We start from the raw sequence: 25,521 nt of genomic DNA on the forward strand, positions 1-25,521 counted from the left end.
ACCATTTCTCCCTGGCTCTTTGAGAGTTCCCAAGTCCTAGAGGCTTATAAGAGGCTTTGATTTGAAAGCTTAACTCTGGAACATGGCCTTTCCAGGGCTTTATGAAGTGATGGGTGCTCTGGCTTTGCCTCACTTTCAAAATGTACCTGCAGCAGCTGTTATTCTTGCTCTGGAGCATTTGGCTTTAAATATGTTCCCTGTCAAGAGGATTGGCACCCTGTGATTTTCTCTTTCACCCATTCTTCTGAGTATAAAAGTTTGACTTCTTGCAAACGCAGTGCCTTTTCATGAAGAAATAGATACATTGACTTTTCTGAGTTAAGGACAGTCTGGCGTCTCTCAAGCGTAGTAGCAGACAGCTCCCCAGGACTGGCTTGGCCATGCCAGTGGCTTCAAGATGTCACGTGCTACAACCGACATGTGAAGGAGAGTTTTAGAGCATCATGGAAAATTAAGTAGGCATGAAGTAGATGCATCTAGCATTAGGAGCAAAGACTGACCACTTGCCAGTTTTGTGAACTTGGGCAACAGCTTCATCTTCATCTACAGATGGGATTTACTGATACTCTATCTGCCTTATCAGTTTACTGTGAGGCCTGAATGAGCTAATGCAGAAAACGTGCTTAGTAAGTCGTGAGTAGCAGCAATTGTTATTAATGTTAAGAGCTGTTATTTCCTCCCTTTATTTAGACATTCCTTGCTGTAAATTTATTTTCCAACTGGTTTCAGGATCACGTTCCCTTTGGGGGCATCTGACGGTCAAGTTGGAGGGGGAAAAAATGCTTTAAAGGGATGTGGATGAAAATCTGATCAATCTTGATTAAAAATAAAAAGACTTTGCCGTGCATTCATGTGATGTCCTGCACTAGCACTGACACTTTGTTAGGGTAGTAGCGTTCATGGAAATAAGCTAAGTATTGATTAATAATTTAAATGTCAAAGAATTAAGCCTGCCGTGGAGCAGGCAATGCAAGCAGTTTTGTTTGGTTGTAAAAATGCCAACATTCCTGAAACAGTGAGCTCATCATCAAATTCTTCTTCCACGCCCGTAAAAGAATCTATGAATTGTTTGCTCGATTTTGTTTTGGTTTTCTGGGCAACTAAGAACGAAATAGGGCAGTGATTCTCAAACAAGTTAGAGCATTAAATCCTCTAGAGGGCTTGTGAAAACATGGACCCTGAATCTTCACACCAGAGTTGTTGATTCAGTAAGACGGGGGTGGGGCCTGAGAATTTGCATTTCTACCAAGTTCCCAGGCAAGGCTGATGCTGCTGATCCAGGAACTGCACTTTGAGAACCATTAATATGGAGCGTCCTGAGGCCTTACAACGTGGTGGAGACCTCAGGGCGATTTAGTCACCAGGAAGTGGGTTCCAATTCTGGGTCTGTCCTTAGTAGCAGAGAGCAGAGTTATGTCAAGCAAATAATCTCTCTGAGATCCAGTTTCTTCTTCTGTTTTTAAATGGAAATGATACAGCCTTCCCCCTCCCCTCATTAATGTCATCAGAAAACTTAAAGAAGATGTCTGTGAAGCACTTTGTTCCCTGCCTGACATACTTTAAGAGTCCATTAAGTTCTTTTACTGTAAGATGTTTTTCCATAAGTTGTGTTTTTATTTCTGAGTGTTTGGGGCAAGAAGCTCTGTCAGGTAAATATACTGCTCATTTAAATGACTGAAGCAGTCTGAAAGATTTCACTAAGATTCCATTTCAGAATGCCCATTTGTCATGCTGATATGTGTGTGTGTGTGTAGTTTTTCCTTTTAATTAAATTAGGTTTTTCCCGTTAAATTCTTATAAGAGTAGCAAGTTGCATAATGGATTGGGAATTTCATCCTTCTTAGTTTGTGCATTGGAATTTCAGCATATTTTCATGTGTTGGTAGCAGAGGGCAGTGAAAAGGTCACAGCTGGAATGAAAACCCTGAGTTTTCATAATTCATGGACAATTAGAGTCTGACTGAATTTAGTCTTTTTATTCAAAAGCAACCATGTGAGTATCTCCCTGACACAGAAGCACCAGTTGCTGTTAAGTCGCTCAGTCGTATCCGACTCTTTCGGACCCCGTGAACTGAAGCACACCAGGCTTCCCTGTCCTTCACCATCTCCCGGAGTTTGCTCAAACTCATGTCCATTGAGTCAATGATGCCATCCAACCATCTCATCCTCTGTCATCCCCTTTTCCTCCTGCCCTCAGTCTTTCCCAGCATCAGGGTCTTTTCCAATGAGTCAGTTCTTCGCATCAGGTAGCCAAAGTATTGGAGCTTCAGCTTCAGCATCAATCCCTGCAATGAATATTCAGGATTGATTTCCTTTAGAATTGACTGGTTTAATCTCCTTGTTGTCCAAGGGACTCTCAAGCTTGTAAAACATGAAGTGTCTAACACCTCATTTCTAAAGACCATTATTTCATATGTCTAGAGTAGGGCCTGGTCATATGCATTTTAATCAACGAAAAATTAATCAGTCAATCTCTGAAAGAAGTGGAAAATTTTATTTAAGCCAGATTGAGGATTATGACCTGGGAAGAGGCTCTCAGAAAGCTTCAAGGACTGTTCTGCCCACGAGAAGTCAAAGCACAGGTGTGTTAAGTTTTTTGAGACAGAGAGCTAGCTGTTCCTTAAATGACGTATTATTATTGACAGTTCACACAGTCCACATCGGCAGGTACAGTGTTGCGTCACCATGACCTCTTCCAAGATCAAGGAGAAGAATGTTATCTTTAAGAAACTGTCATGTTGTTATTGGGAGAATGTTGCTCTTTATGGCTGAGCAGGTATTCCTGCCGATGGGCAAGGTCTGTTCTGTGCATAATGAATTTACATGGTGCACAGTGTTGGGGAGAGAGGAGGCCAAAGGGCAGAGAAATTTTTATGTGTAAATTTTACTTGTCTTGCCATAAAATGTGAATTTTATTTCACAGCAGCATCAGCCCAGGCGGTGCAGAGACTGCATTTTAAGACAGACAAGGAAAGGGCTGCAATGGTCAAGACAGATTTCAGATTCAGATTCTGTTGCTTAACCAGCTATGTGGACTTGAGCAAGTTCTCCAATCTTCTCCCCTCTCCCCCCGACAATTTGGCTGTTTCTTTTTAAATTTATTTTTAAATTAATATTTATTGGAGTATATTGCTTTACAATGTTGTGTTCCTTTCTCCTGTACAGCAAAGTGAAACAGCCATACATAAACATGAAACGTGAAAGTGAAAGTGTTAGTTGCTCAGCCGTGTCCGACATTTTGCGACTTCACGGACTGTACCCAGCCAGGCTTCTCTGTCCATGGAATTCTCCAGACAAGAATACTGGAGTGGGCTGGCATTCCCTTCTCCAGGGGATCTTCCCGACCTAAAGATGGAACCCATGTCTCCTGCATTGCAGGCGGACTTTCTGAGCCGCCAGGGAAGCCCCATACATATTCATATATGCCCTCTTTTCTGGATTTCCTTCCCATTTATAAATAGATCACCGCAGAACACTGAGTAGAGTTCCCTGAGCTACACAGTAGGTTCTCATTATCGCCAATTTTCTTAATTCTTGGTCTCTCATATGTGACATGGGTCATTCTTATTCATTGGGACCATTATACAGGTTATATAGTTAATGGATTTTAAAAATGCCTGGCATAGTGCCGGTCACAAAGCACTCTAAAGCTCCAATATTGTGATGGTTCTTCTAAAATGCCACACAGGAAAGATGGACAGATAAGATAAACACAAAAGTTCACAAAGGACTAGAACTGAAATGAAGTCGATTGGCTGTGTGTTAATCCGTAAAATGCTTATTAAGTCTTGAAGAAAGAGAATTCTCCAAAGATTATGTTGAAGTGACTGATTCCTTAGAGGTGGTTTAGATCGAGTACATTCATGACTAGTTTCTAACTTGGTATAATCACTTTCCAAAAATTTTTATTTATTCATTTATTTGACTGCCCTGGGTCTTCACTGCTGTGTGGGCTTTCTCTAGTTGCAGCGCTCAGGCTGCTCAGTGCAGTGGCTTCCCTTTGGAGCACAGGCCCTAGGCTTCAGTAGTTCTGGCTCATAGGCTCTAGAATGCAAGATCGGAGGTTGTGGCTGGTGGGCTTAGTTGCTCCATACCACGTGGAATCTTTCCGAATCAGGATCCAATCTGTGTCCCCTGCGTTGGCTGGCAGATTCTTATCCTCTATACCACCAGGGAAGTCCTGTACTTACTTTTTTAGTATCAAAACTCTATTTTGGACACCTTAAGGTAAAATGATGTTGGATTGTATTGAAACAAATTACTCAGTCAAATCTACTGAATCAGCAGATTATCATTTTTTACTGTCAGTACATCAATTTTCCATTCACTTTCACATGACAAGATAATGTCCGTTGATGAAAATACTAAACACTTCAGGAGATCCTGAATGAAACATCGTAACACAAGACAACAGAGGCAGTATTATTCAGTAATAGGATGGGAAGATCAGTTTAGAAAGAAAGCAGTATTATTATAGACAGATTTTTATTCAGAGATTTAAGAAATGCCATAGAAGTACATGTTTACTTGGATTTTTCTCAATTTCTCTTAAGCAATTTTAAGAAATTTTATTCCTTCTATAGAATAGTCTTTCCCAGCTTACTGAAAAAAATTTAAATTATGTGCTTAAAATTAGTATTATGGCATGTTTTCATTTCCATGCTGTTCCTGAAGACCTGTGTCGGTGGAGCCTTCAGAAGATAATTTATTCGCCACAATTGTACTTCCATTAAACAAAGCTTAAGAACAGACAGTCCTAATAGGGTTTTCATTTATGGATCCTTTGGGTAGGGTTCCCCAGGGAGGATGGTCAACATTAATTAAAACGTCTTGAGGCCTGTGAGCCACAATTACTTCGTGAGATGCAGTGAAGAGCTTTGAATAATCCCATGAAAACAGAGGATGCAGGAAATTCCTGCTTTCTCATCGCTTTCATGAAGATGCAGCTTTTAAGCAAATATTCTTCAGAGTTACCACAATTGACATAATTCATTGCTCTAGGGAACAAATGTTTTATATTTTCAATTTGTGACCCAGAAAAGGAGAGGCCTTTTATATGGGGTAGTTGTCATGTTGCCTGCGTATCCAAGCCAGGAGAGTCTTGAACCACCCCTGAAGTGATAAGAAGGTGTGCAAATTATGGCTTTGTTATGAGTTTCCAGTAGGCATATGGGAATATGCATATGTACTATAAGTAAAGATGTCACTGTGAACTGGTGGGACTGTCGGTTATTTCTTTCTAGGTTGGAAAGCGAGGGACAATAAGAGATTATGCTGGCTTTAACCCATCGGTGGATGCTGAAGCGATTCGTAAGGCCATCAGAGGAATTGGTGAGTAATGCTTTACCATTTCTTTCTTACTGTTGAAGCAGATCAGGAATTTAAGCTAAAAGTGCGTGGGTTCAGGTTGCCCAAGTCGCCTTTTTTACTTAATTAGAGAAATTGTAAGGCACTTTAAAAACTTGTGAAGAGCAAAAGTATAGGGTACCCAGTCTACATATGTGTGTGTGTGTGTGTGTGTGTTTTCCCACGACAATCGTATGAGGTGGAGACTTTTATTTTCTTTAGTTTACAGATGGGGGAACTGCAGCTCAGAGGTATTGAGTCATTTTCCTAGGGTCATACATGAGTGGCAGAGCTGGGATTCAAACCCGTGATTGAAATACAAGGTTTCTTCCAGTGTACCGTGCTTTCACAACACCAGGAGACTGTCAGTGGGGATAGGCATGACCTTGAAGAGGTATTTACGTTCTTATTTATTTGTTTTTATCTATGGCTGTGCTGGACCTTGGCTGCCGTGCACTGGCTTTCTCTCGTGGTGGCGAGCCGGGGCCACTCTGGTTGCAGCGGGAGGACTTCTCATTACAGTGGCTTCTCTTGTGGAGCACAGGCTCTAGGGCACACGGGCTTTAGTAGTTGTGGGGCATGTTTCCCTACGGCATGTGGGATCTTCCCAAACCAAGGATTGAACCAGTGACCCTGGCATTGCAAGGCGGATTCTTAAACCACTGGACCAGTGGGGAAGCCCAGGAACCCAGTTTTATCCAGTCTTAATATTTGCCATGTTTATTTCCTACGAAACCCTACCATGGCTTCCCGGGTGGCGCTAGTGGTAAAGAACCCGCCTCCCGATGCGGGACACTGAGCAACTAACACTCACTTCCAAACACCGCCATGACCATCACTGCTATCAACAGTCATCGTCATTACCACCGGAGTCGTTACAGACACGGTGCCTTCTGATTCTGTCTGGATCTCATTCCCACCCCATTCTCTAGAGATAAACACCATTCTAAATCAGAAATATATTTCCATGAAACTTTTAATTCTGTACTCCGTATGTACGTACATATTGTTTTGCATGGGCTCAAACAGTATAAATTGAAATCCTACAGCAGGTATTCTTCTGCAACTTATTTTTTATTCTTTAACATTATGTTTTTGAGATTTATCCATGTTGATATGTTTAGCTCTAGTTCATTAATTTTAACTGCAGAGTAGTCTATTGAATTACTATGTCGTAAGATGGAAATAGTGATGGAACTTTTAAATTGCCTACAATTCTTTTCTATTACAGTATAAAAGTACTGCACTGAAATTGTTGTGCTTATGTCTTTTGTGAATGTTTGCTAGCATCTCTCTAGAATATAAATTTACTAGAAATTTTGCCAAACCGCTCTCTCAAATGAATTTACAAATTAGCATTCCTACCAGCAATATTTCCCAGGTGGCACAACAGTAAAAAATCCGCCGGCCAATGCAAGAGACACAGGTTCCATCCCTCGGTCAGGAAGATCCCCTGCAGAAGGAAATGGCAACCCACTCCAATATTCTTGCCTGGAAAATCCCATGGACAGAGTATCCTGGTGGGCTGCAGTCCATGGGATCACAAAGAGTCAGACACAACTGAGTGACTGAGCACACACACGGCACCAGCAATGTATAAGACTTCCTCTTGCTCAGTATTCTCGTCCATACTTGCCATGATCATCCAATAGAGTGGGTCTAAAAATGTACCGCATTCTATTTCCTTACTCTCTCTTATCCCTCATTACTGATGCAGTTAAGCATTTTTTCTTGTTTATTGGCTTCCTTTCCCATGAATTACTCCTCCATACCTTTTATCCATTTTTCAGTTGGGTTGTGTTCTTTGGCTTGGCAAGAAAGAATTTTTTAATTTATTTTTTAAAATAAATTATGGGTATGAAACATTTTTTTAAATTACAAGCTATGAAAACATCTTTTCTCAGAATGTGATTTCCTTTTCACATTGCCTACAGTAACTTTAATTGAATAGAAGTTTTAAATTTTAGTGAAATTAACTTTACCAATATTTTTTGTAATAACTTATACTTAGGGTCTTTTCTGTGCTGAGCACATAAAGATACCCTGCTGTATTTTCTCCCCCAGATTTTACAATCTTATTTTTCACATTGAGATCTTTAATCTTCCTGGAATAAATGTTTGTGAATGGCATTTAAATCTAATTTGATTTTATGTGGCTGTGCAATTGTCCCAGTGCAACCGATTGAAGAGTTCATCCTTTCCACACTGATTTGTAATGCCACCACTGTCTCATAAACTTTGCTATTTTTCTGCTCTCTGTTATATTCCATTGGTCTATTTGCCTCTCCCCATCTTTATACAACATTGTCATAACTACTATTATTATTTTATGGTGACACTGGTGTCTAGTAAAGCAGGAGTTTTTCTTCTTGGCTCCTTGCCCTCTCCTATAAATTTTAGGGTCAGTTTGTCAAGTTTCATGAATTATACTATTAAGGTTTTATATCAGTTTAATATTATTGTATTTCTGCCTGTTTAGGGTTTTTTTTTCTTTCTATTTTTAAATGAAAGTTATTTCTTTATCTACCTCTTAGTTTCCCTATTTCCACACAGTGTTGAATAGACTTTTCCATGAGGCTATTGTCAAACTGAATGAATTAATGGTCTTTAAATTCTCTCTGTTGTCTTTCTTCCTTTACATTATGTTTCTTCATAGGTTTGCAGACCCACTCTGAGGAGGTATTCATTTGTAAAACCAAGTGTCGAGGTGGCATTTGCCTTAGGGACATGTGAGATCCAGCCTCTGAACCATTAGGCATCTTGGTTTAATTTCTGGTCTTGAGCATTTGCAGAAATAAGAGAGGGGAGATTGCCTGATGTACAACCTACATGTGATTGTGGGTGGTTAGTTCTCTCTGGAATCTAGGGGCATAAGGTATAGAGTTGCAGAGAAGGGGGTGGGAAATTAGACAAGAGACATGAGGCAAGAGCTGGTGGTGGTGGTTTTAGTCACTAAGTCGTGTCCGACTCTTGCGACCCCATGGACAGAGGAGCCTGGCAGGCTACAGTCCATGGGATTCTCCAGCAAGAATACTCGAGTGGATTGCCATTTCCTTCTCCAGGGGATCTTCCTGACTCAGAAATCAAACCCAGGCTCCTGCGTCGTAGGCAGATTCTTTACCAACTAAGCTACAAGGGAAGCCCAAGCTAGGTCCAAATAAACTGGTACACAAGCTAAGGAGGTTAAGCTTCATCCTGAAGATTACAGAGAATCTTTAAGATTTCTATCAAGGAATTGATATGATCTGATGTGTTTTAAAAATTTAGTTAAGCAGAACTCTACAGTATGAATTATAATGGGATCAAGTTAGGAGGCTATTGAAGTTTCCAGGTAAAACATGATGAATGCACAGTAGCAGAAAAGAGGACAAATTCAAGAGATTCAGTTGATTGCTACAACATAAAGAGTAGGGAAAAGAAAGGAGTATAGGATGACTTGAGCATCTTTGCTTGGATGACTGTATCTATTCAGTTCAGTTCAGTTCAGTTCAGTTGCTCAGTCGTGTCTGACTCTTTGCAACCCCATGAATTGCAGCACACCAGGCCTCCCTGTCCATCACCAACTCCCAGAGTTCACTCAAACTCATGTCCATTGAGTCGGTGATGCCATCCAACCATCTCATCCTGTCATCCCCTTTTCTTCCTGCCCCCAATCCCTCCCAGCATCGGAGTCTTTTCCAACAAGTCAACTCTTTGCATGAGGTGGCCAAAGTATTGGAGTTTCAGCTTTAGCATCATTCCTTCCAAAGAACACCCAGGGCTGATCTCCTTCAGAATGGACTGGTTGGATCTCCTTGCAGTCCAAGGGACTCTCAAGCGTCTTCTCCAACACCACAGTTCAAAAGCATCCATTCTTCAGCACTCAGCTTTCTTCACAATAGACTGTATCTGTTGTGGTATCATTGACAGGGAACATAGAATGAAAGACAAGTTAGAGAGGAAATAGAATAGAATGAATAAAATAGAATTAAATCCAGTGGAATTAATGCAAATAGAATCCAAATAGAATGAATGCACCCTGGAGCAGCTGAGTTTGAGACACTTGTAGTTAGAGGTGTTCAGTCATACACCGGTCCAGATGCCATGACAGGTCCGAGTTGATAATAAAATTCACAGAGCACAATGAGAATTTAATCTAACTTTGTTTCCTTAACTATACAGAGAATACAAGACCAGAGATCCACTGGGGCAGCATCTTCCACTGGGAGGCCCAGCAGCTAGTCAAATACAGTTTCTTTTGCCCCATCATTCGTGTAGAGTGTGCACCACTGCCATGGACAAATGCGACCAAGGCGTGTATGGATCATGCAGCATGGAGAAGATGAGCCTTGAGTTCCCGCTGATCTTTTATACCATTCTAGCCAACTCACAGCCCCCAACCCAGGGGTAGTCCTCTACCACAAAGGAGTAGACACAACTTCCAACAATATCTTAATACTTAATTACTAAGAAAATGGTGACGTAGAGGTCATTTTCATGCCAGGCACGCATCAACCCTTTCAGTTCAGTTCATTCGCTCAGTTGTGTCTGACTCTGCAACTCTATGGACTTCAACACGCCAGGCTGCCCTGTCCATCACCAACTCCAGGAGCCTACTCAAACTCATGTCCATCGAGTCAGTGATGCCATCCAACCATCTCATCCTCTGTTGTCCCCTTCTCCTCCTGCCTTCAATCTTTTCCAGCATCAGTCTTTTCCAGTGAGTCAGTTCTTTGCATCATGGAGCCAAAGTATTGGAGTTTCAGCTTCAACATCAGTCCTTCCAAAGAATATTCAGGACTGCTTTCCTTTAGGATGGACTGGTTGGATCTCCTTGCTGTCCAAGGGACTCTCAAGAGTCTTCTCCAACACCACAGTTCAAAAGCATCAATTCTTGGGTCAGCTTTCTTTATAGTCCAACTCTCACATGATGCTGAAGCTGAAACTCCAGTACTTTGGCCACCTCATGCGAAGAGTTGACTCATTGGAAAAGACTGATGCTGGGAGGGATTAGGGGCAGGAGGAAAGGGGGATGACAGAGGTTGAGATGGCTGGATGGCATCACCGACTCGATGGACGTGAGTTTGAGTTAACTCCGGGAGTTGGTGACGGACAGGGAGGCCTGGCGTGCTGCGATTCATGGGGTTGCAAAGAGTCGGACACGACTGAGTGACTGAACTGAACTGAACCCACGTCCATACATGACTACTGGAAAAACCAAAGCTTTGACTAAACAGACCTTTGTTGGCAAAGTAATGTCTCTGCTTTTTAATATGCTCTCTAGGTTGGTCATAACTTTTCTTCCGAGGAGCAAGCGTTTTTTACTTTCATGACTGTAGTTACCATCTGCAGTGATTTTGGAGCCCCCCAAAATAAAATCTGTCACTGTTTCCACTGTTTCCCCCTCTATTTGCCTTGAAGTGATGGGACCAGATGCAATGATCTTAGTTTTCTGAATGTTGAGTTTTAAACCAACTTTTTCACTTTCCTCTTTCACTTTCATCAAGAGGCTCTTTAGTTCTTCACTTTCTGCCATAAATATGGTGTCATCTGCATATCTGAAGTTATTGATATTTCTGCCAGCAATGTTGATTCCAGCTTGTGCTGCATCCAATCCAGCATTTCTCTTGATGTACTCTGCTGCTGCTGCTAAGTCGCTTCAGTCATGTCTGACTCTGTGCGACCCCATAGACAGCAGCCCACCAGGCTCCCCCGTCCCTGGGATTCCCCAGGCAAGAACACTGGAGTGGGTTGCCATTTCCTTCTCCAATGCATGAAAGTGAAAAGTGAAAGTGAAGTCGCTCAGTCATGTCCGACACTATGCGACCGCACAGACTGCAGCCTACCAGGCTCCTCCGCCCATGGGATTTTCCAGGCAAGAGTACTGGAGTGGGTTGCCATTGCCTTCTGTACTCTGCATATAAGTTAAATAAGCAGGGCGACAATACTTGACGTACTCCTTTTACTATTTGGAACCAGTCTCTTGTTCCATGTCCAGTTGTAGCTGTTGCTTCTTGACCTGCGTACAGATTTCTCAGAAGGCAGATCAGGTGGTCTGGTATTCCCATCTCTTTCAGAATTTTCCACAGTTTGTTGTGATCCACATAGTCAAAGGCTTTAGCATAGTCAATAAAGCAGAAGTAGATGTTTTTCTGGAACTCTCGCTTTTTCAGTGGTCCAGCAGATGTTGGCAATTTGATCTCTGGTTCCTCTGCCTTTTCTAAATCCAGCTTGAACGTCGGCCCTTTACTTGTACGTAAAACGGGTAGTTAAGTATATGGGTCTGAAATGCCTGAAAAAGGTATGGACCAGTGAACATAGAAATACATGTTTTGGGTTAAAATATTTGGATTAAGGTTCAAATTCTTGCTGTGCCACTTAAAAGCTGCACGACTTTGGCAAATGAGGTGAGTTTTCTAAATGTTTACATCTTTATCTTTAGAACAATGTAATCATACCTACTTCCCTGGGCAGTATTAACTATGACAATAAATAAAAGGTGCCTAGTGTGTGGTAGGTTCTCAATTAGCATCAGTTCCTTTTTTCTAGAGAAAAAAAAAATGACTTTGTATACCAAATATGGAGATAAGAGAAAGATAGAAGGTGAAATGACAGTAACTGAACCTCACAAGGATGAAAAAAGCCTACTTCAAAAGCAGCGTGATCCTTGGGCTTCTTCCTCTGTCTGATGTATGGATAGGAATATTTGAGCCATGATGGCTTTCTTCCCCTAAAACTATCCAAATAAAGTTAATTTTCTTTCTTCAAAGCCAGAGAATCAAAGAAATAAAGATGCCAACCTGATAAGACCTGGAAATTAGAAATTAAAATGCCTTCCTCTCTGCATCTGTTTCAGACAGTTAATCATCTTTCTTTTGTTCATGACAGATATATTAAGCATATTTGGGTTGATGGTGAATACAATTATTTTCGTCTCATTTAGGGACCGATGAGAAAACACTGATCAGCATTCTGACTGAGAGGACGAATGCACAGCGGCAGCTGATTGCTAAGGAATATCAAGCACTATGTGGAAAGGTACAGTTTCCCTAACGTAACAGGCAGTAATGAGCTAGTCACTGCTGGATCAGGGCTGCTCCCATGTGATGATGCCCCCAGATCTTTGATTTCAGGCCAAGTGTAACAGAAAGTGCCCAGTATATCCAGTCAATAACCTGGAATAGACGTGGTTTTGCCCTTAACTGTCTGAATGGCCTTGGATATGTTATTTGACCTTTCTGGACCTCAGTTATCTTCACCATTGAATATGGAGGGTTGCCTTGGATCATTGGCTCTAAATCAAGGATGATTTTGCTCCCCAGTGGCTATTTGGCAGCATCTCCAGACATGCTGATTGCCACAACTGGTGGGAGAGGGATGTTGCTGGTACCTCATGGGACAAGATCAGAGAAGCTGCTCAACATCCTTCAATGCACGAGACAGTCCCCACAACAAAGAATCATCTGATCAGTTATCTGATAAGTCCTGTCTTAGGTGATCTTCAATTTCTCTTTCAGCTTTAATATATTTATGTAATTATAGAGTTTTTAATTCATTCAGTGAATGAAAACTTAGTAAACACCAGAAGTTTAATAAGAATTCTTCAGGAACATTTTGTGTGTCTTTTCCACCTAGTTTTTTGAGTGTTGCATTTTAGGCCAGCTTTTTCACTCTCCTCTTTCACCTTCGTCAAGAGGCTCTTTAGTTCCTATTCCCATGATGCCATTAGTTTGGTATCATCTGCATATCTGAGGTTATTGATATTTTTCCCAGCAATGTTGATTCCAGCTTGTTTCTTGCATTCTTCTTTGCATTTCACATGATATACTCTGTACAGACTTTAAATAAGCAGGGTGACAATATACAGGATTGACGTACTCCTTCCCCAAATTTGGAACCAGTCTGTTGTTCCACGTCTGGTACTAACTGTTGCTTCTTGAGCTGCATACAGGTTTCTTAGGAGGCAGGTAAGGTGGTCTGGTATTCCCATCTCTTTCAGAATTTTTCAGTTTGTTGTGATCCACACAGTCAAAGGCTTTAGCTTCATTTAGTCAATGAAGCAGAAGTAGATGGCTTTTGGAATTGTCTTGCTTTTTCTATGATCTCTTTAAGAAAATTAGCAGTGACTGCAGGACTGGAAAAGATCCTCTCCTTTCCAGTTCATATCAGATTTGGCAATTTGAGCTCTGTTTCCTCTGCCATTTTTAAATCCAGCTTGTACATCTGGACATTGTCGGTTCATATATTGTTGAAGCCTAGCTTGAAGGATTTTGAGCATTACTTGGCTAGCATGTAAAATGAGCATAGTTGTGTGGTAATTTGAACATTCTTTGGCATTGCCTTTCTTTGGGATTGGAATGAAAACTGACCTTTTCCAGTCCTGTGGCCACTGCTGAGTTTTCCAAATTTGCTGGCATATTGAGCGCAGCACTTTCACAGCATCATCTTTACAGACTTGAAATAGGTTTGCTGGAATTCCATCACCTCCACTAGTTTTGATCGTGGTAATGCTTCCTAAGGTCCACTTGACTTCACACACCAGGGTGTCTGGCTCTAGGTGAGTGATCACATTATCGTGGTTATCTGGGTCATTAAGACTTTTTTTGTACAGTTCTTCTGTGTATTCTTGCCACCTCTTCTTAATCTCTTCTGCTTCTGTTAGGTCCTTGCTGTTTCTGTCCTTTATTGTGCCCATCTTTGCATGAAATGTTCCGTTGGTATCTCTAATTTTCTTGAAGAGCTCTCTAGTCTTTCCCATTCTATTGTTTTCCTCTATTTCTTTGGATTGGTCAATTAAGAAGGCTTTCTTATCTCTCCTTGCTATTCTCTGGAACTCTGCATTCAGTTGGGTATATCTTTCCCTTTTTCCTTTGCCTTTTGCAAAGGGAAATGCTATAACGTAATTTTTATTTTTAAAAGCTTATTTTAGCTGCCTGGATAATGAACTGGTAAGGGAAGAGTAGAAACACAACCCAGTCAGGCTATTGGATCCAGAATCAAGAGGGTGTTGTGACCATCCACAGGCAGCCGAGGCGTCACCCAACAGTGTTCTCCGGGCCCACGGCTCCATTAAGACACCCTTCTCCGTGTTTCCTCTGTGTGTGTGCTCAGTTACTCAGTTGTGTCCAACTTTTTGTGACCCCACTGACTGTAGCCCATTAGGTTCCTCTGTCCATGGGATTTTCCTGGCAAAAATACTGGAGTGGGTTGCCATTTCTACCTTCAGGGGACCTTCCCTACCCAGGGACTGAAACCACATCTCCTGTAGTGCAGGCAGTTTCTTTACTCCGCAGCCATTGAGGAAGCACTGTGTTCCCTTTATCAGATATTTAATATATTATATTTAAATTTTGTCTTTGACTATTTCTGTTTTTCCCTTTAGGTATAGTATCCTAGGGGTAAGGATTGTGTCTAACTCATCATTAAGTGCCTGGCACAGTACCCAGTAAACACTTGTCAAATTAAAAGAATTGCCAGGCTTCTGGCCAAGGCAACATACCCATGTACAGGGAATGTGAACGATCCATTGGCCTTTCAGGATTTCCAAAACTCGGCGGAAGGATAGAGGGGAAGGATGACAATCACGCCTCACAGTGGGACGAAAGGAGAGCCTGTGAAGCAAGATCTGGTAGAGGACAGATGGGTTGGAGTGTAGCTGTTGAGGAGGAAACCCCTCATGATGACTACAGTGGCTCCATTCCATTTGTTTTGGCAGGAGCCTACCCCCACTGGGCCCCCAGGGTCACAGAAGATGTTGGTCCACACCCAGATTGTCATAGCAGTCTGGTGGGCTGGGTGAGGGAAGAGGATAGGGGAGGAGCCCCGTAATTCACACTCAGTTTTAACCGGAGGTGCCCCATTCTGCCTGTCTTCTCAGTGTCTGCCAAACACCTTCAGGTTGGAGATCAAGAACAGGAAAAATAATTATTCAGTAATACTCCTTTGGCTATTAAAAATAGAAACCATATTACCTGCCTTCAAGCAAGGGAGATGGATTGGACTTAGGTAATGTGTGAAAACACTGCCGAAAGAGGGTATCAATAAGTAAGGTTTCCCTGTTGCCACATTTCTAGTTTCCCCTGCCCTTGTTGCCAGAAAACCGCTTTGGATGCCTCCTGGTCCCACGCTCCGAGCAGAGGCAAATGACCACACACTGTCTTCCCTCATCTTCTCCCTTCGAAGCTGTTTGGCAGACACTGAGAAGCCGGGCGGAATGGAGCACCTCCCGTTAAAACTGAGTGTGAATTACGGGGCTCCTCCCCTATCCTCTTCCCTCACCCAGCCCCAGCACTGAGAACATCAAGGGCCTGGGAAATGCATTTTAATAGTTCCTATCTGTGCCCCTCACAGGACCTCCTCCACTGCCTTCCCTTCAGGAAACCATCTATAAAACAACATTTTGGAAGCAGTCATAAAATGCAGATTAATAGCCATAGAAGTATTTTCACCATTTCTCTTTATCTCCTGTGGATGTACATGTTTTTTGTCTGAATTCATGCATTCATGTTCTTCTATTACTAGATGACTTTGGAGGAAGAGAAGTGGTTCATGATTTTCTCTTTCTCTTTCTTTTAATTTCAGGAACTGAAAGACGACTTGAAGGGTGATCTCTCTGGCCACTTCAAGCATCTCATGGTAGCCCTCGTGACCCCACCGGCAGTGTTCGATGCAAAACAGCTGAAGAAATCCATGAAGGTATGAGCTCTGCACAGGCCGTTTCTGCCTAGGATTTGATGATCAGAAAGTGTCTTTCTTCCAGTGCACACTTGAGCACGTGCCTAGTTGCTCAGTCATGTCTGACTCTTTGACCCTGTGGGCTGTAACCCGCCAGCCTCCTCTGTCCATGGGCTTCTCCAGGCAAGAATACTGGAGTGGGTTGCCATTTCCTTCTCCAGGGATCTTCCCGACCCAGGGATTGAACCTGAGTCTCTTGTGTCACCTGCATTGGCAAGTGGGTTCTTTACCCCTGAGACACTGGGGAAGGCCTGCATCCTTGAGGTATGGGAGTCAACGTGATGGATTTGGAGATTCCATGCTCTCCAGTTGTTAGAACAACCCTGAAATGGGAAGCAGTTGTGGAACCTTAAGCCCACATGTTCCTAGCCTGAAAGGACATTGTCCAACTTTGGCTTTTTGACCTGAGGAGTCAAATTCTCTATTTTGTTGTCATTGAGAGTTAGTGGCCCCATCATTAACCCCATTGCCTAGGCCCCAAAACTAGAACTATCCTTGATCCCTCACTTCCTCTCACACTTCAAAGCTACCATTTTTTTTTTTTTTCCCCAGAGAAGCTCAGCTCTCTTCGTAATTAAGGCTCTTTGACTGATTGAATTAGGCCTGCTTAGAATATCTAAGATGCTCCCCCATGAGGTCGATCGATAATGGACTGTAACTGCAAAATACTTTCACAGCAACACTAGATTAATGTTTGATTGAATAACTGAGGACTGTAGCCTGGCCAGATTGACACATAAAGCTGATCATTACACCCTCTCCTCTCCTGCCCACCACCCCAATTCATTGCTGTAGCTGTACTGGCTTTCTTGCTGCTCTGCGGACGTTCTCAGCTTATTCCTATCTTGAAGTCTTTGTACATGATGTTCTTTCCATCTGGAACACTATTCTTCCAGATATTTTCTGTTAGTTCACTCAGTTTAATTTTCTTAATTGCACCTATTACCATCTAAAATTATCTTGTTAATTTTTTGGTCCATTTACATATTATTTTTTCCATCCAATGAACAGGCAAACTTTGAGCATATCAGGGAACCTCATCCCTTTAGGAACCTCCTCGGGTTCTAGAGGAAAGCCTGTGATGAAATAGATGTTTGACATATGAATGAATTCCGAGAGTGAGTTTGTAAAGTCCAATTTGTTCATAAATCCAACAAGTTAGCCTAGGTACCCAGCTATCTGATTTATAATCTTGTCCACACAAATAATACATAAAAAACAAACGCAAGGAATAGAACAGTTTTAATCTTACAATATTAATACCTTGAAAAGTATAGTACAAAAGTTGGTATACAGGAGCACGTTCGAGTCTTTGAAAGTTTGCAACTTTAAAGTTTGTGTGTAGGGGACTTACTGTATTTGTTGACCTGAAGGAGGGGAAGGAAGGAGTCTAGTTCTGAGGTAAGACCATCTTCTCCTTCCCATCAGAGATAATCACTTTCTTTTCTGTGAAAGAAGTATCTGCTGCTGCTGCTGCTAAGTTTGACTCTGTGCAACCCCATAGATGGCAGCCCACCAGGCTCCACCATCCCTGGGATTCTCCAGGCAAGAATACTGGAGTGGGTTACCATTTCCTTCTCCAATGCATGAAAGTGAAAAGTGAAAGTGAAGTCGCTCAGAAAGAAGTATAGTTACCCCACAAAGCAGATGACAAGACGTACAGGCGATATATTGGGTGAAATGCTTGCAAAGGATAAAGAAGAGACAGAGCAGGGCAGGTGGGGTGAAGCTGCTGACTACAATGCAAGTGTGACACCTGTGAAAGGAGAGGGGGAAGGAAGGAGGCTCAGACAGGAAGAGCCTCTGTCTACAGCACTGCTCTGAGGAAGCCGTGGCAGACTGATGGGGAGCCCTGAATAAGGTGTGCCCCTTGGAGGAGTCTTACATGGGGTGGAATGGTGGCCCAGCTTTGGTTCCCCTTCCATGCTCAGTCATAGCTGAAAGCAGCCTGGAGAGACCATGATCTTGGTGTGAATTTTGTGGCAGATCCAAAGGTTGGAAGCTATCAGCCAGCTACATTCTTTGCAGCGTGTTCTCTTGAAATGAAATCTCAGCAGTGCATTTCTGTGGCTGCTACGGGGGGGACAGCTTAGCAGGTGAAATGGTGAGAATTAGATTAGCCAACAAGGATTAGAAATGTTCCCTCTATGTAAATCCAAAGGAAGCCGTCCATAGCTCAGTATCATGACACCATCATTGTCAGACCTTCAGCCTTGAGGTTCCACCATCTTCAGCCTGTAGATTGCACTTCTTATCTAGATGGCTGCTCAACATCCAGCCATTACACCTTTATTAAAGACAACTGAAAAGAGTCAAAGACCAGGAAGTGTTCATCTTTTCTCTTTACGGACTCCCAGAAATTGTACGTGAGGCATCACATATATTTCATGGATCAGAATTTAGTTATATAGATAAACCTAGCTCTAAGGGAAGCTGAGAAATATGGTCTTTTTTGGGTGCATGTGTGCTAAGTCGCTTCATTTGTGTCCACCTCTTTGCAACTCCATGGACTATAGCCCTCCAGGCTCTTCTGTCCATGAGATTCTCCAGGCAAGAATACTGGAGTCGGTTGCCATGCCTTCCTCCAGGGGATCTTTCCAACCCAGGGATCAAACTCACATCTCTTGTGTCTCCTGCATTGGCAGGCAGGTTCTTTACCACTGGGCCATCTGGGAAGCCACTTTATTTGGGTAGCTTTGTGCTACGTTTAAAAATCGGGATTCTGTCAACGATGAATTCTGATCAACGATGATAAAAGAAATATTGGATCTGCTCAATTTTGCTGTAAACCTAGAACTGCTCTAAAATGAATCAGGAGCTTGGGATTAACATATGCACACTAATGTATAAAAGATAACCAGCAAGAGCCTACTGTATAGCCCAGGGAGCTTTACTCAACATTCTGTGGTAACCTATATGAGAAAAGAATCTGAAAAAGAATGTGTATATGTTTATGTATAACTGAATCATATTGCTGTACACCTGAAACTAACATGACATTGTAATCAACTATACTTCAATAAAGTTTTAAAAAGAAGGAAAACACCCCCCCCCAAAAAAAAGTCTATTTAAAAATAATAAATAATTTGAAAAGGAGATCTATTGGGGAACCACTAGGAATCTTTGTCACAGAGGTACACAATTCAGCCTCTTTTCTTACACTACCTTGACCTGCTTTGATCAAGTGCTAGTGTAAATGGCTTCTACAGTGTGACTCAGTGACCTCAATATAAACCAAGACTCAGGAATCACTAGCCTCTAAACCAGCTGGGCTCATGGTCCCATACAATATGGAGGATTTAAAAACCTCCCCAATGAAGAGGATGATGCCTGCTGACCAACCCGGTGCATTGGCACAAGGATGAACTCATTCAAAAGAATTGCAGAGCCCTCTCTAAATACAATGACACATTTGAATGCTCACTCCCGATCCTGAGTGATGTAAGCTTTCCCTTTATATACTCTTTCCTCCTGGAATTAGTCAATGAATTTTTACACTACAGCAGGACATTTTCTTTAAAATTTTAATGTCAGTTAACTTTAGATGATTCCTGTTATTTTAATACTAAAATATACTGAAAATTTAAATACTGGTTTAGAGAAAGTGACTGACTAAAAATGATTCTTTTCTTCCATGTAAAACAAGATATTAAGATGGAAGTGCATAAAGCTGAGTTTTTAAAGTGTTCTAAAAATAGTTTTCCATGAGACTTCCCTGGTGATTCAGTGGTTAAAAATCTGTCTTCCAATGCGAGGGAGATGGGTTTGATCCCTGGTCCAGGAACTAAGATCCCACATGCTGTGGGGCAACTAAGCTGGTTTGTCACAACTGGAGATCCTGAATGCCACAACTAAGACCCAGTGCAGTCAAATAAATAAGTATTTTTTTAAAAAATAGTTTTCCTTTTTCTTTCTAGGGCATGGGGACAAATGAGGATGCACTGATCGAAATTCTAACCACTAGGACAAGCAAGCAAATGCAGGAGATCGGCCATGCCTACTATACAGGTGATCTTGTTTTCTGCTTATACCTTTACCGCTGTTCACACCTATATGAGCCAATGCTCTTTTCCCCCAGAAACCCACCAAGCTCTTCTTCATGAGGATTTTGAGAAGGCAAGAGTATAAATAGGAGGACACATTCTAAAATGGGCTAAGGACTGTGGATTTTTCAGAGAACATTTTAATATGATCTGAGCTAGAAACTGCTATATAGCAATGGCATTAATGCTTTGCATGTAAACTTTACAACTCTAGTGGATTTTGCTCTCAGCAATTACCGCTTAATTGAATCAACCATTTTCATCAATGGAGGAGACTCAAATCATTGTATATTCATATGACATGCTAAAAACACTGGGCTTAGCCCCATGATTTTTGGTGTGGGAAATTGTGTGTGTGTGTGCGCTCAGTCATGTCTAACTCTTGGTGATCCCATGGACTGTAGCCTGCCAGACTCCTCTGCCCATGGAACTTCAGGCAAGAATGCTGGAGTGGGTTGCCATTTCCTACTCCAGGGCACCATCAAGACTGGTGGCGTGAAGGACGTACTGGGAAAAGTCTGGGAGGGTCCCACACACAGCGCTTTCAGGTCTACAAGATGCATCCCCCTCCCAGCACAGTGATGTATCCATTTAACTGCCAACCAGGGAGGTTCACTTGGTCTTTGGTGTCTGGGGTTTTCAGTGGAGTTTTATTACACATACCTGATTTTTTTTTTTTTTTTTTTTTTTAGAAACTAAGCAACAGAACATTTTACTTACTTCTTTTTGGCTGCACTGGGTCTTCATTGCTGCTTGCAGGCTTTCTCTAGTTGCAGCAATCAGGGGCTACTCTTGGTTGTGCTGTATGGGCTTCTCACTGCGGTGGCTTCTCTTGTTGCAGAGCATGGACTCTAGAGCGTGCAGGCTTCAGTAGTTCTGGCACATAGGCTTAGGTGCCCCATGGCATGTGCGATCTTCCCAGACTGGGGATCAAACTCATACCCCCTGCATTTCATTGCACGTGGATTCTTACCCACTGGACCACCAAGGAAGTCCTACCCAGGCATGACTGACTGACTCCATCACAGCCATGTGACTGAACTCCATCTCTAGTCCCCTCCTGCCCACTAGAGGTCAGGCTGATATCACATGGTTCAAAGCCTTAACCCTTTAGTCACCAAGTTGATCTTCTGGTGTGACCCAGCGCCATCTGGAGTCATCTTGTTAGCATAAACTCAGCTGTGGTTCAAGGCTCCATGAATAACAATGATATTCCTATTGGGGAAACTCTGATTGTTAAGAGGTTAGCTGCAAAAATCAAGGGACAATGACCAGCCCAATTCTTATCAAACAGCAGCTCCCTGTCACCCCCTCCAAGTACCTTAAGGGAGCCATGGTTTCTATGGTTTTGTATCATGGGAGGTTTTGCAGTGGAAGAGAGCAAAAGGAGGGATATACCAGTCCCCAGGTGGGTGTTAGAGTTTACTTTGAGAGTTTCTCATTAAAATGTAGATCCCTCAATGACAGGTGACTATTTTATTGTTAATGTGCTAATCAGGTCTAGTCAGAAAACCAGAAACACACAAGGTGCTTAACAGAGAGAATTTTAATATCAAGAATTGTTTAAGCACCTTCTGGAAAACTGAAAAAGTGGAACAGAAACACAGGGGTAGCTCAGAAGTGTAACCCTCAAGGCCGAGACAAGATTACGGTTTTTAGAAACTAGATCAGAGGAGGGTGCTGGTACTTTCCGGGGTTGGTACTGGGTTGGCCAGAAGTTTATTCTGGTTTTTCTGTAATATTTTATGGGAAAACCCAAACAAACTTTTTGGCCAACCCAATGCTTCAGGGGTTCAGAGGAGAGGCCTCAGGAATTGGAGTTCAGATTTCCATGGAGGGGAAGGGGGCTGCATCTCGCTAGGGCATGCACCTCCAGGGGCATGTAAACGGGTGACTTGTTCTAGGAGCCTGGAGCCAACTGCTGCTGTCTGGGTGAATCTCTTCACCGGGTTGACACTGTCCTTCCTTCCTCCTCCTGCCTTCCATCTAATCTCCCTCTACTCCCCTCATTGGTGGAACCTGAGAGGGAGGTGGTGTGGGGGGACAAAAGAGAAATATCATTTGTCGAGTCCCACCCCTAGCTCCACGACTCAAGGAGAAGAGGGGCAAATTTGGGGTAGATGAGACCGTTGCTCAAAAATAGGCATAGATGGGTACATGGTGGGTGTTTAATGTCTTTGATTCCCTCAGTTCAACAAGATGTACTTGTAAAAAATCACCAGACCCCGGGGCTGTATCCCAAGATGCTGTGTTGCTTTTTGGTATCTGTTAGAAGAGTTACCACTCCATGAGTTGACTGACCCCAAAATTCTCCCTCAAGTTCAGCATTTATTTATGTACAAACAGCCCAGCGGTGTAATCTCTATGAAGGGGGAATTTTTGTCTCTTTTGCTCTATGTTTTATCTCCAGTGCTCAGAATATTTATTGAATGGATATCCTTAAGATTGAGATAGGGGACCTCAAGAGCCAAGTGAATGGGACTATTGTTTTGCAAATATGACAAGTGATCCTTGTTCAGAGTTACCAGATGCCCCGGTATCTGTGTGAGTTAAGCTCTCTAAAGCTAGAAAGAATTGAGCTACATTTAGGTTCCCTTGCTAAGTAGGGATTCATGATACACAAGAATTGAAAGAAGGAAATAGTAAAAGAAGGAAGAGAGCTAGAGCCAGTGGTCTCAATCACGTAGAGCCAAGCTGGTACAGAACACAGAACTTTCCTAGGGACTTAGCCTTCCAGTCACCCCCTTTGCGTCAGGCATCCATGGCTCCCCTGCACATCTCCATCCGAGCAACTCTTTCCCCTCCTTCTCTGCCTCTACTGTTCTTGAAGAGACCAAGAAACATCTCTTCACTCACCACATGGTATGTGTCTCCTCAAGGCTTGCATTTGCTCACGGTTTCTGATTTTTTCTTGGCTTCAGTTTTATGCTTTATTTCTAGGAGTCTTTCTACTTCATTGTTACTCTTTTTAAAAACTTCTATACGGCTCAATCTGTAACAGAGAAGATTCAGTGAGCTCAGAAAGGTGCTTTCTTTTGGGCAGAGTTCTCCCACAAGGTCACCTGGTAGGCTGCTGGCTACCTCTAGTCAGAGGCCAACCCTGTTAGAGTCAGCTGTAGTGAGAGCGATGGTGTCATATAATGTGAAAAAGTGACCTATGCATTAGAAATCCATCAGACGAACTGTCAACATGGCCCTCATAAAGGGACCAGGTATATGGAGTAGCTTGTACAGTACAACAATACAATAACACTTCAATGAATAGAGATCTAAATTCTGAACTCTTCCTAATATTTTAAAGTCAATGGTGCATGAGAAAACACTGAATCAGGAATCAAGAGCTCTAACTTCTGCATTATTAAGACAGTGTATTTGTTTTTCTGTACCCTACTGTGCCCCAAAATGCATAAAGTAGTTTTCAACTTTCATTGAAAAAATTTTCGTATTTTTAGTCTAATTTCCTGCAAAAAATACCTGGAGTAAAAAGGAGGTGTGGGAGATTGCATGAGACCCATCTAGATAATTCTAATATTATAAAATACTTCTCCAAATTCTAACAAATCAGAGCATCATCCTTAGGCTTGATATTTTTAAATTAAAAATTTTTTTCCAAGAGTGAAGGATAGATGTAACAATAACATATGAGTGTCAGGGAAAATGATGCCTAGTAAATGTTAATATTACTTAGATAAATAATCTGTATTTATAGTAGATTTTGTTTACTTCAATTGCTCTGGAAAATTATAGATTTCATAAAAGAGACTTACTAAAATCATACTGAAAAAATTTTTGTCTCAACACAGTTCTTAAGATTAGATGATCTCAAATCATTTTCTTTTTTTAAATTTGTTTTTGGCTCTGCTGGGTCTTTGCTGCTGCACTCGGGCTTTCTCTAGTGGTAGGGCATGGGCTTCTCATTGCAGTGACTTCACTTGTTGCAGCTCATGGGCTGTAGATTGTGGGGTCAGTGGCTGCAGCACCCTGCAACTTAATTGCCCCTCGGCATGTAGGATCTTTCTGGACCATGAATCAAACCCGTGTCCCCTGCAGTGGCGGGTGGATTCTTAACCACTGGGCCACCAGGGAAGTCCTCATATCACTTTCTATAGTTGTCCTTTACTGATTTAAAAGGACAAGTATTCATATGACTGATTTATAGAGTCCTTGAGAATGCGGCAGGCAGTTCAGATAGCCCCATGGTGTCAGCTGCATCCAGGTGTACAGGTGGCTCCAAGGGAAATACTACTCCGTGGATGGAACAGAACAGAGTTTTGAGATGCGTCGAACATTGCACATCACAGGCTATGTAAAAGGGGCTATTAACATATGTGAACACACAGTTGGCATTTGTTACGTAAAAACAGTATGTTTTAGGGTAGCTTTCTTACTTTTGAGAGCTATCAAATAAAGCAACCTAGCTGTATGCATTAAGATTAGAGATAGGTTCAATACAGCAAAAATAACAGTGGCTTAAGTAAGATGAACATTTATTTCTTTCATATATAGAAGTGTGGACATAAGCAATTCTAGGACTGGTGTGATAGCTCCTCAGAACTTTCAGGAACCCAGACCCCTTCCTGCTTATTTTTATGCCATCACTCAGATGTGGGTCTTCACAGACCAAGATGGCTACCTGAGCTCCAGCAATCAATCTACACACCAAGGAGTAGGATGGAGGAAGGCACGAAGATGGACATGAGCCATCACTAAGGAGATCTCCCAGCAGTGTCCTAAAGGTCTGCCTACATTTCATGCCAAGAGGAGAGCTGAGAATGTGGTCTAGAAGCTCTGTGTACTATGTCTTGCTTAAGGCCAGGTTTCTATTCCTATGGAAGAAAGATGTAATAGAAATTGGAAATCAAACGAATAGCTTAGCCACCGTAGCTTTCTCACTATACATTTCTTAGTACCGTAGTCAGATGAAATGAACCATGATTTGATCCAGAATGGCAGCCTTTTTTTTTTTTTTTCTGTTCTGTGGTACTACCACACCACACACTATTGTAATAGTTATAAGAAGAATTTATCTATTGCAGAAGAGCACTAAAAGATTAAGAAGAGAAGCAGTAGCAAGATTTATTTTATCAGGTACTCATTCCTTGCCAATGTTGACATTTAAGCTTTTCTGTTTTAAAATGATATTTTAGCTTATCAAGGCTTAGTTTCATTCTTATCTGGTTTCAGCGTACAAGAAGAGTCTTGGAGATGAGATTAGTTCTGAAACATCTGGTGATTTCCGGAAAGCTCTGTTGATTTTGGCAAATGTAAGTTTTTATTTTTCATTTTTCATTTTCCCCAATAAGATGCATGCTCAATAATGATTTTTAGGAAGTTTTCAAACAACCAAACTGAGACAGTGAGATTGCAATTTTCCTTATAAAATGATTTGTTCATTTTACATTTGCATCACCACCATGCAG

General features: G+C 42.0%; 1 protein-coding gene across 2 annotated transcripts in view; it reads left to right on the top strand.

Annotated features, from left to right (window-relative positions):
• The window catches only part of ANXA3 (annexin A3), a 71,458-nt gene that overhangs the window by 22,100 nt on the left and 23,837 nt on the right, over positions 1-25,521 (top strand). For both annotated transcript variants that reach the window (XM_061420572.1, XM_061420571.1), the window contains exons 3-7: positions 5,243-5,330; positions 12,268-12,362; positions 15,906-16,019; positions 19,976-20,066; positions 25,286-25,365. In XM_061420572.1, the coding sequence (XP_061276556.1) occupies positions 5,243-5,330; positions 12,268-12,362; positions 15,906-16,019; positions 19,976-20,066; positions 25,286-25,365 (468 nt within the window). The remainder of the gene's footprint in view (positions 1-5,242; positions 5,331-12,267; positions 12,363-15,905; positions 16,020-19,975; positions 20,067-25,285; positions 25,366-25,521) is intronic.

This window comes from Bos javanicus, chromosome 6 (genome assembly GCF_032452875.1).
Source record: "Bos javanicus breed banteng chromosome 6, ARS-OSU_banteng_1.0, whole genome shotgun sequence".
Classification (NCBI taxonomy): domain Eukaryota; kingdom Metazoa; phylum Chordata; class Mammalia; order Artiodactyla; family Bovidae; genus Bos; species Bos javanicus.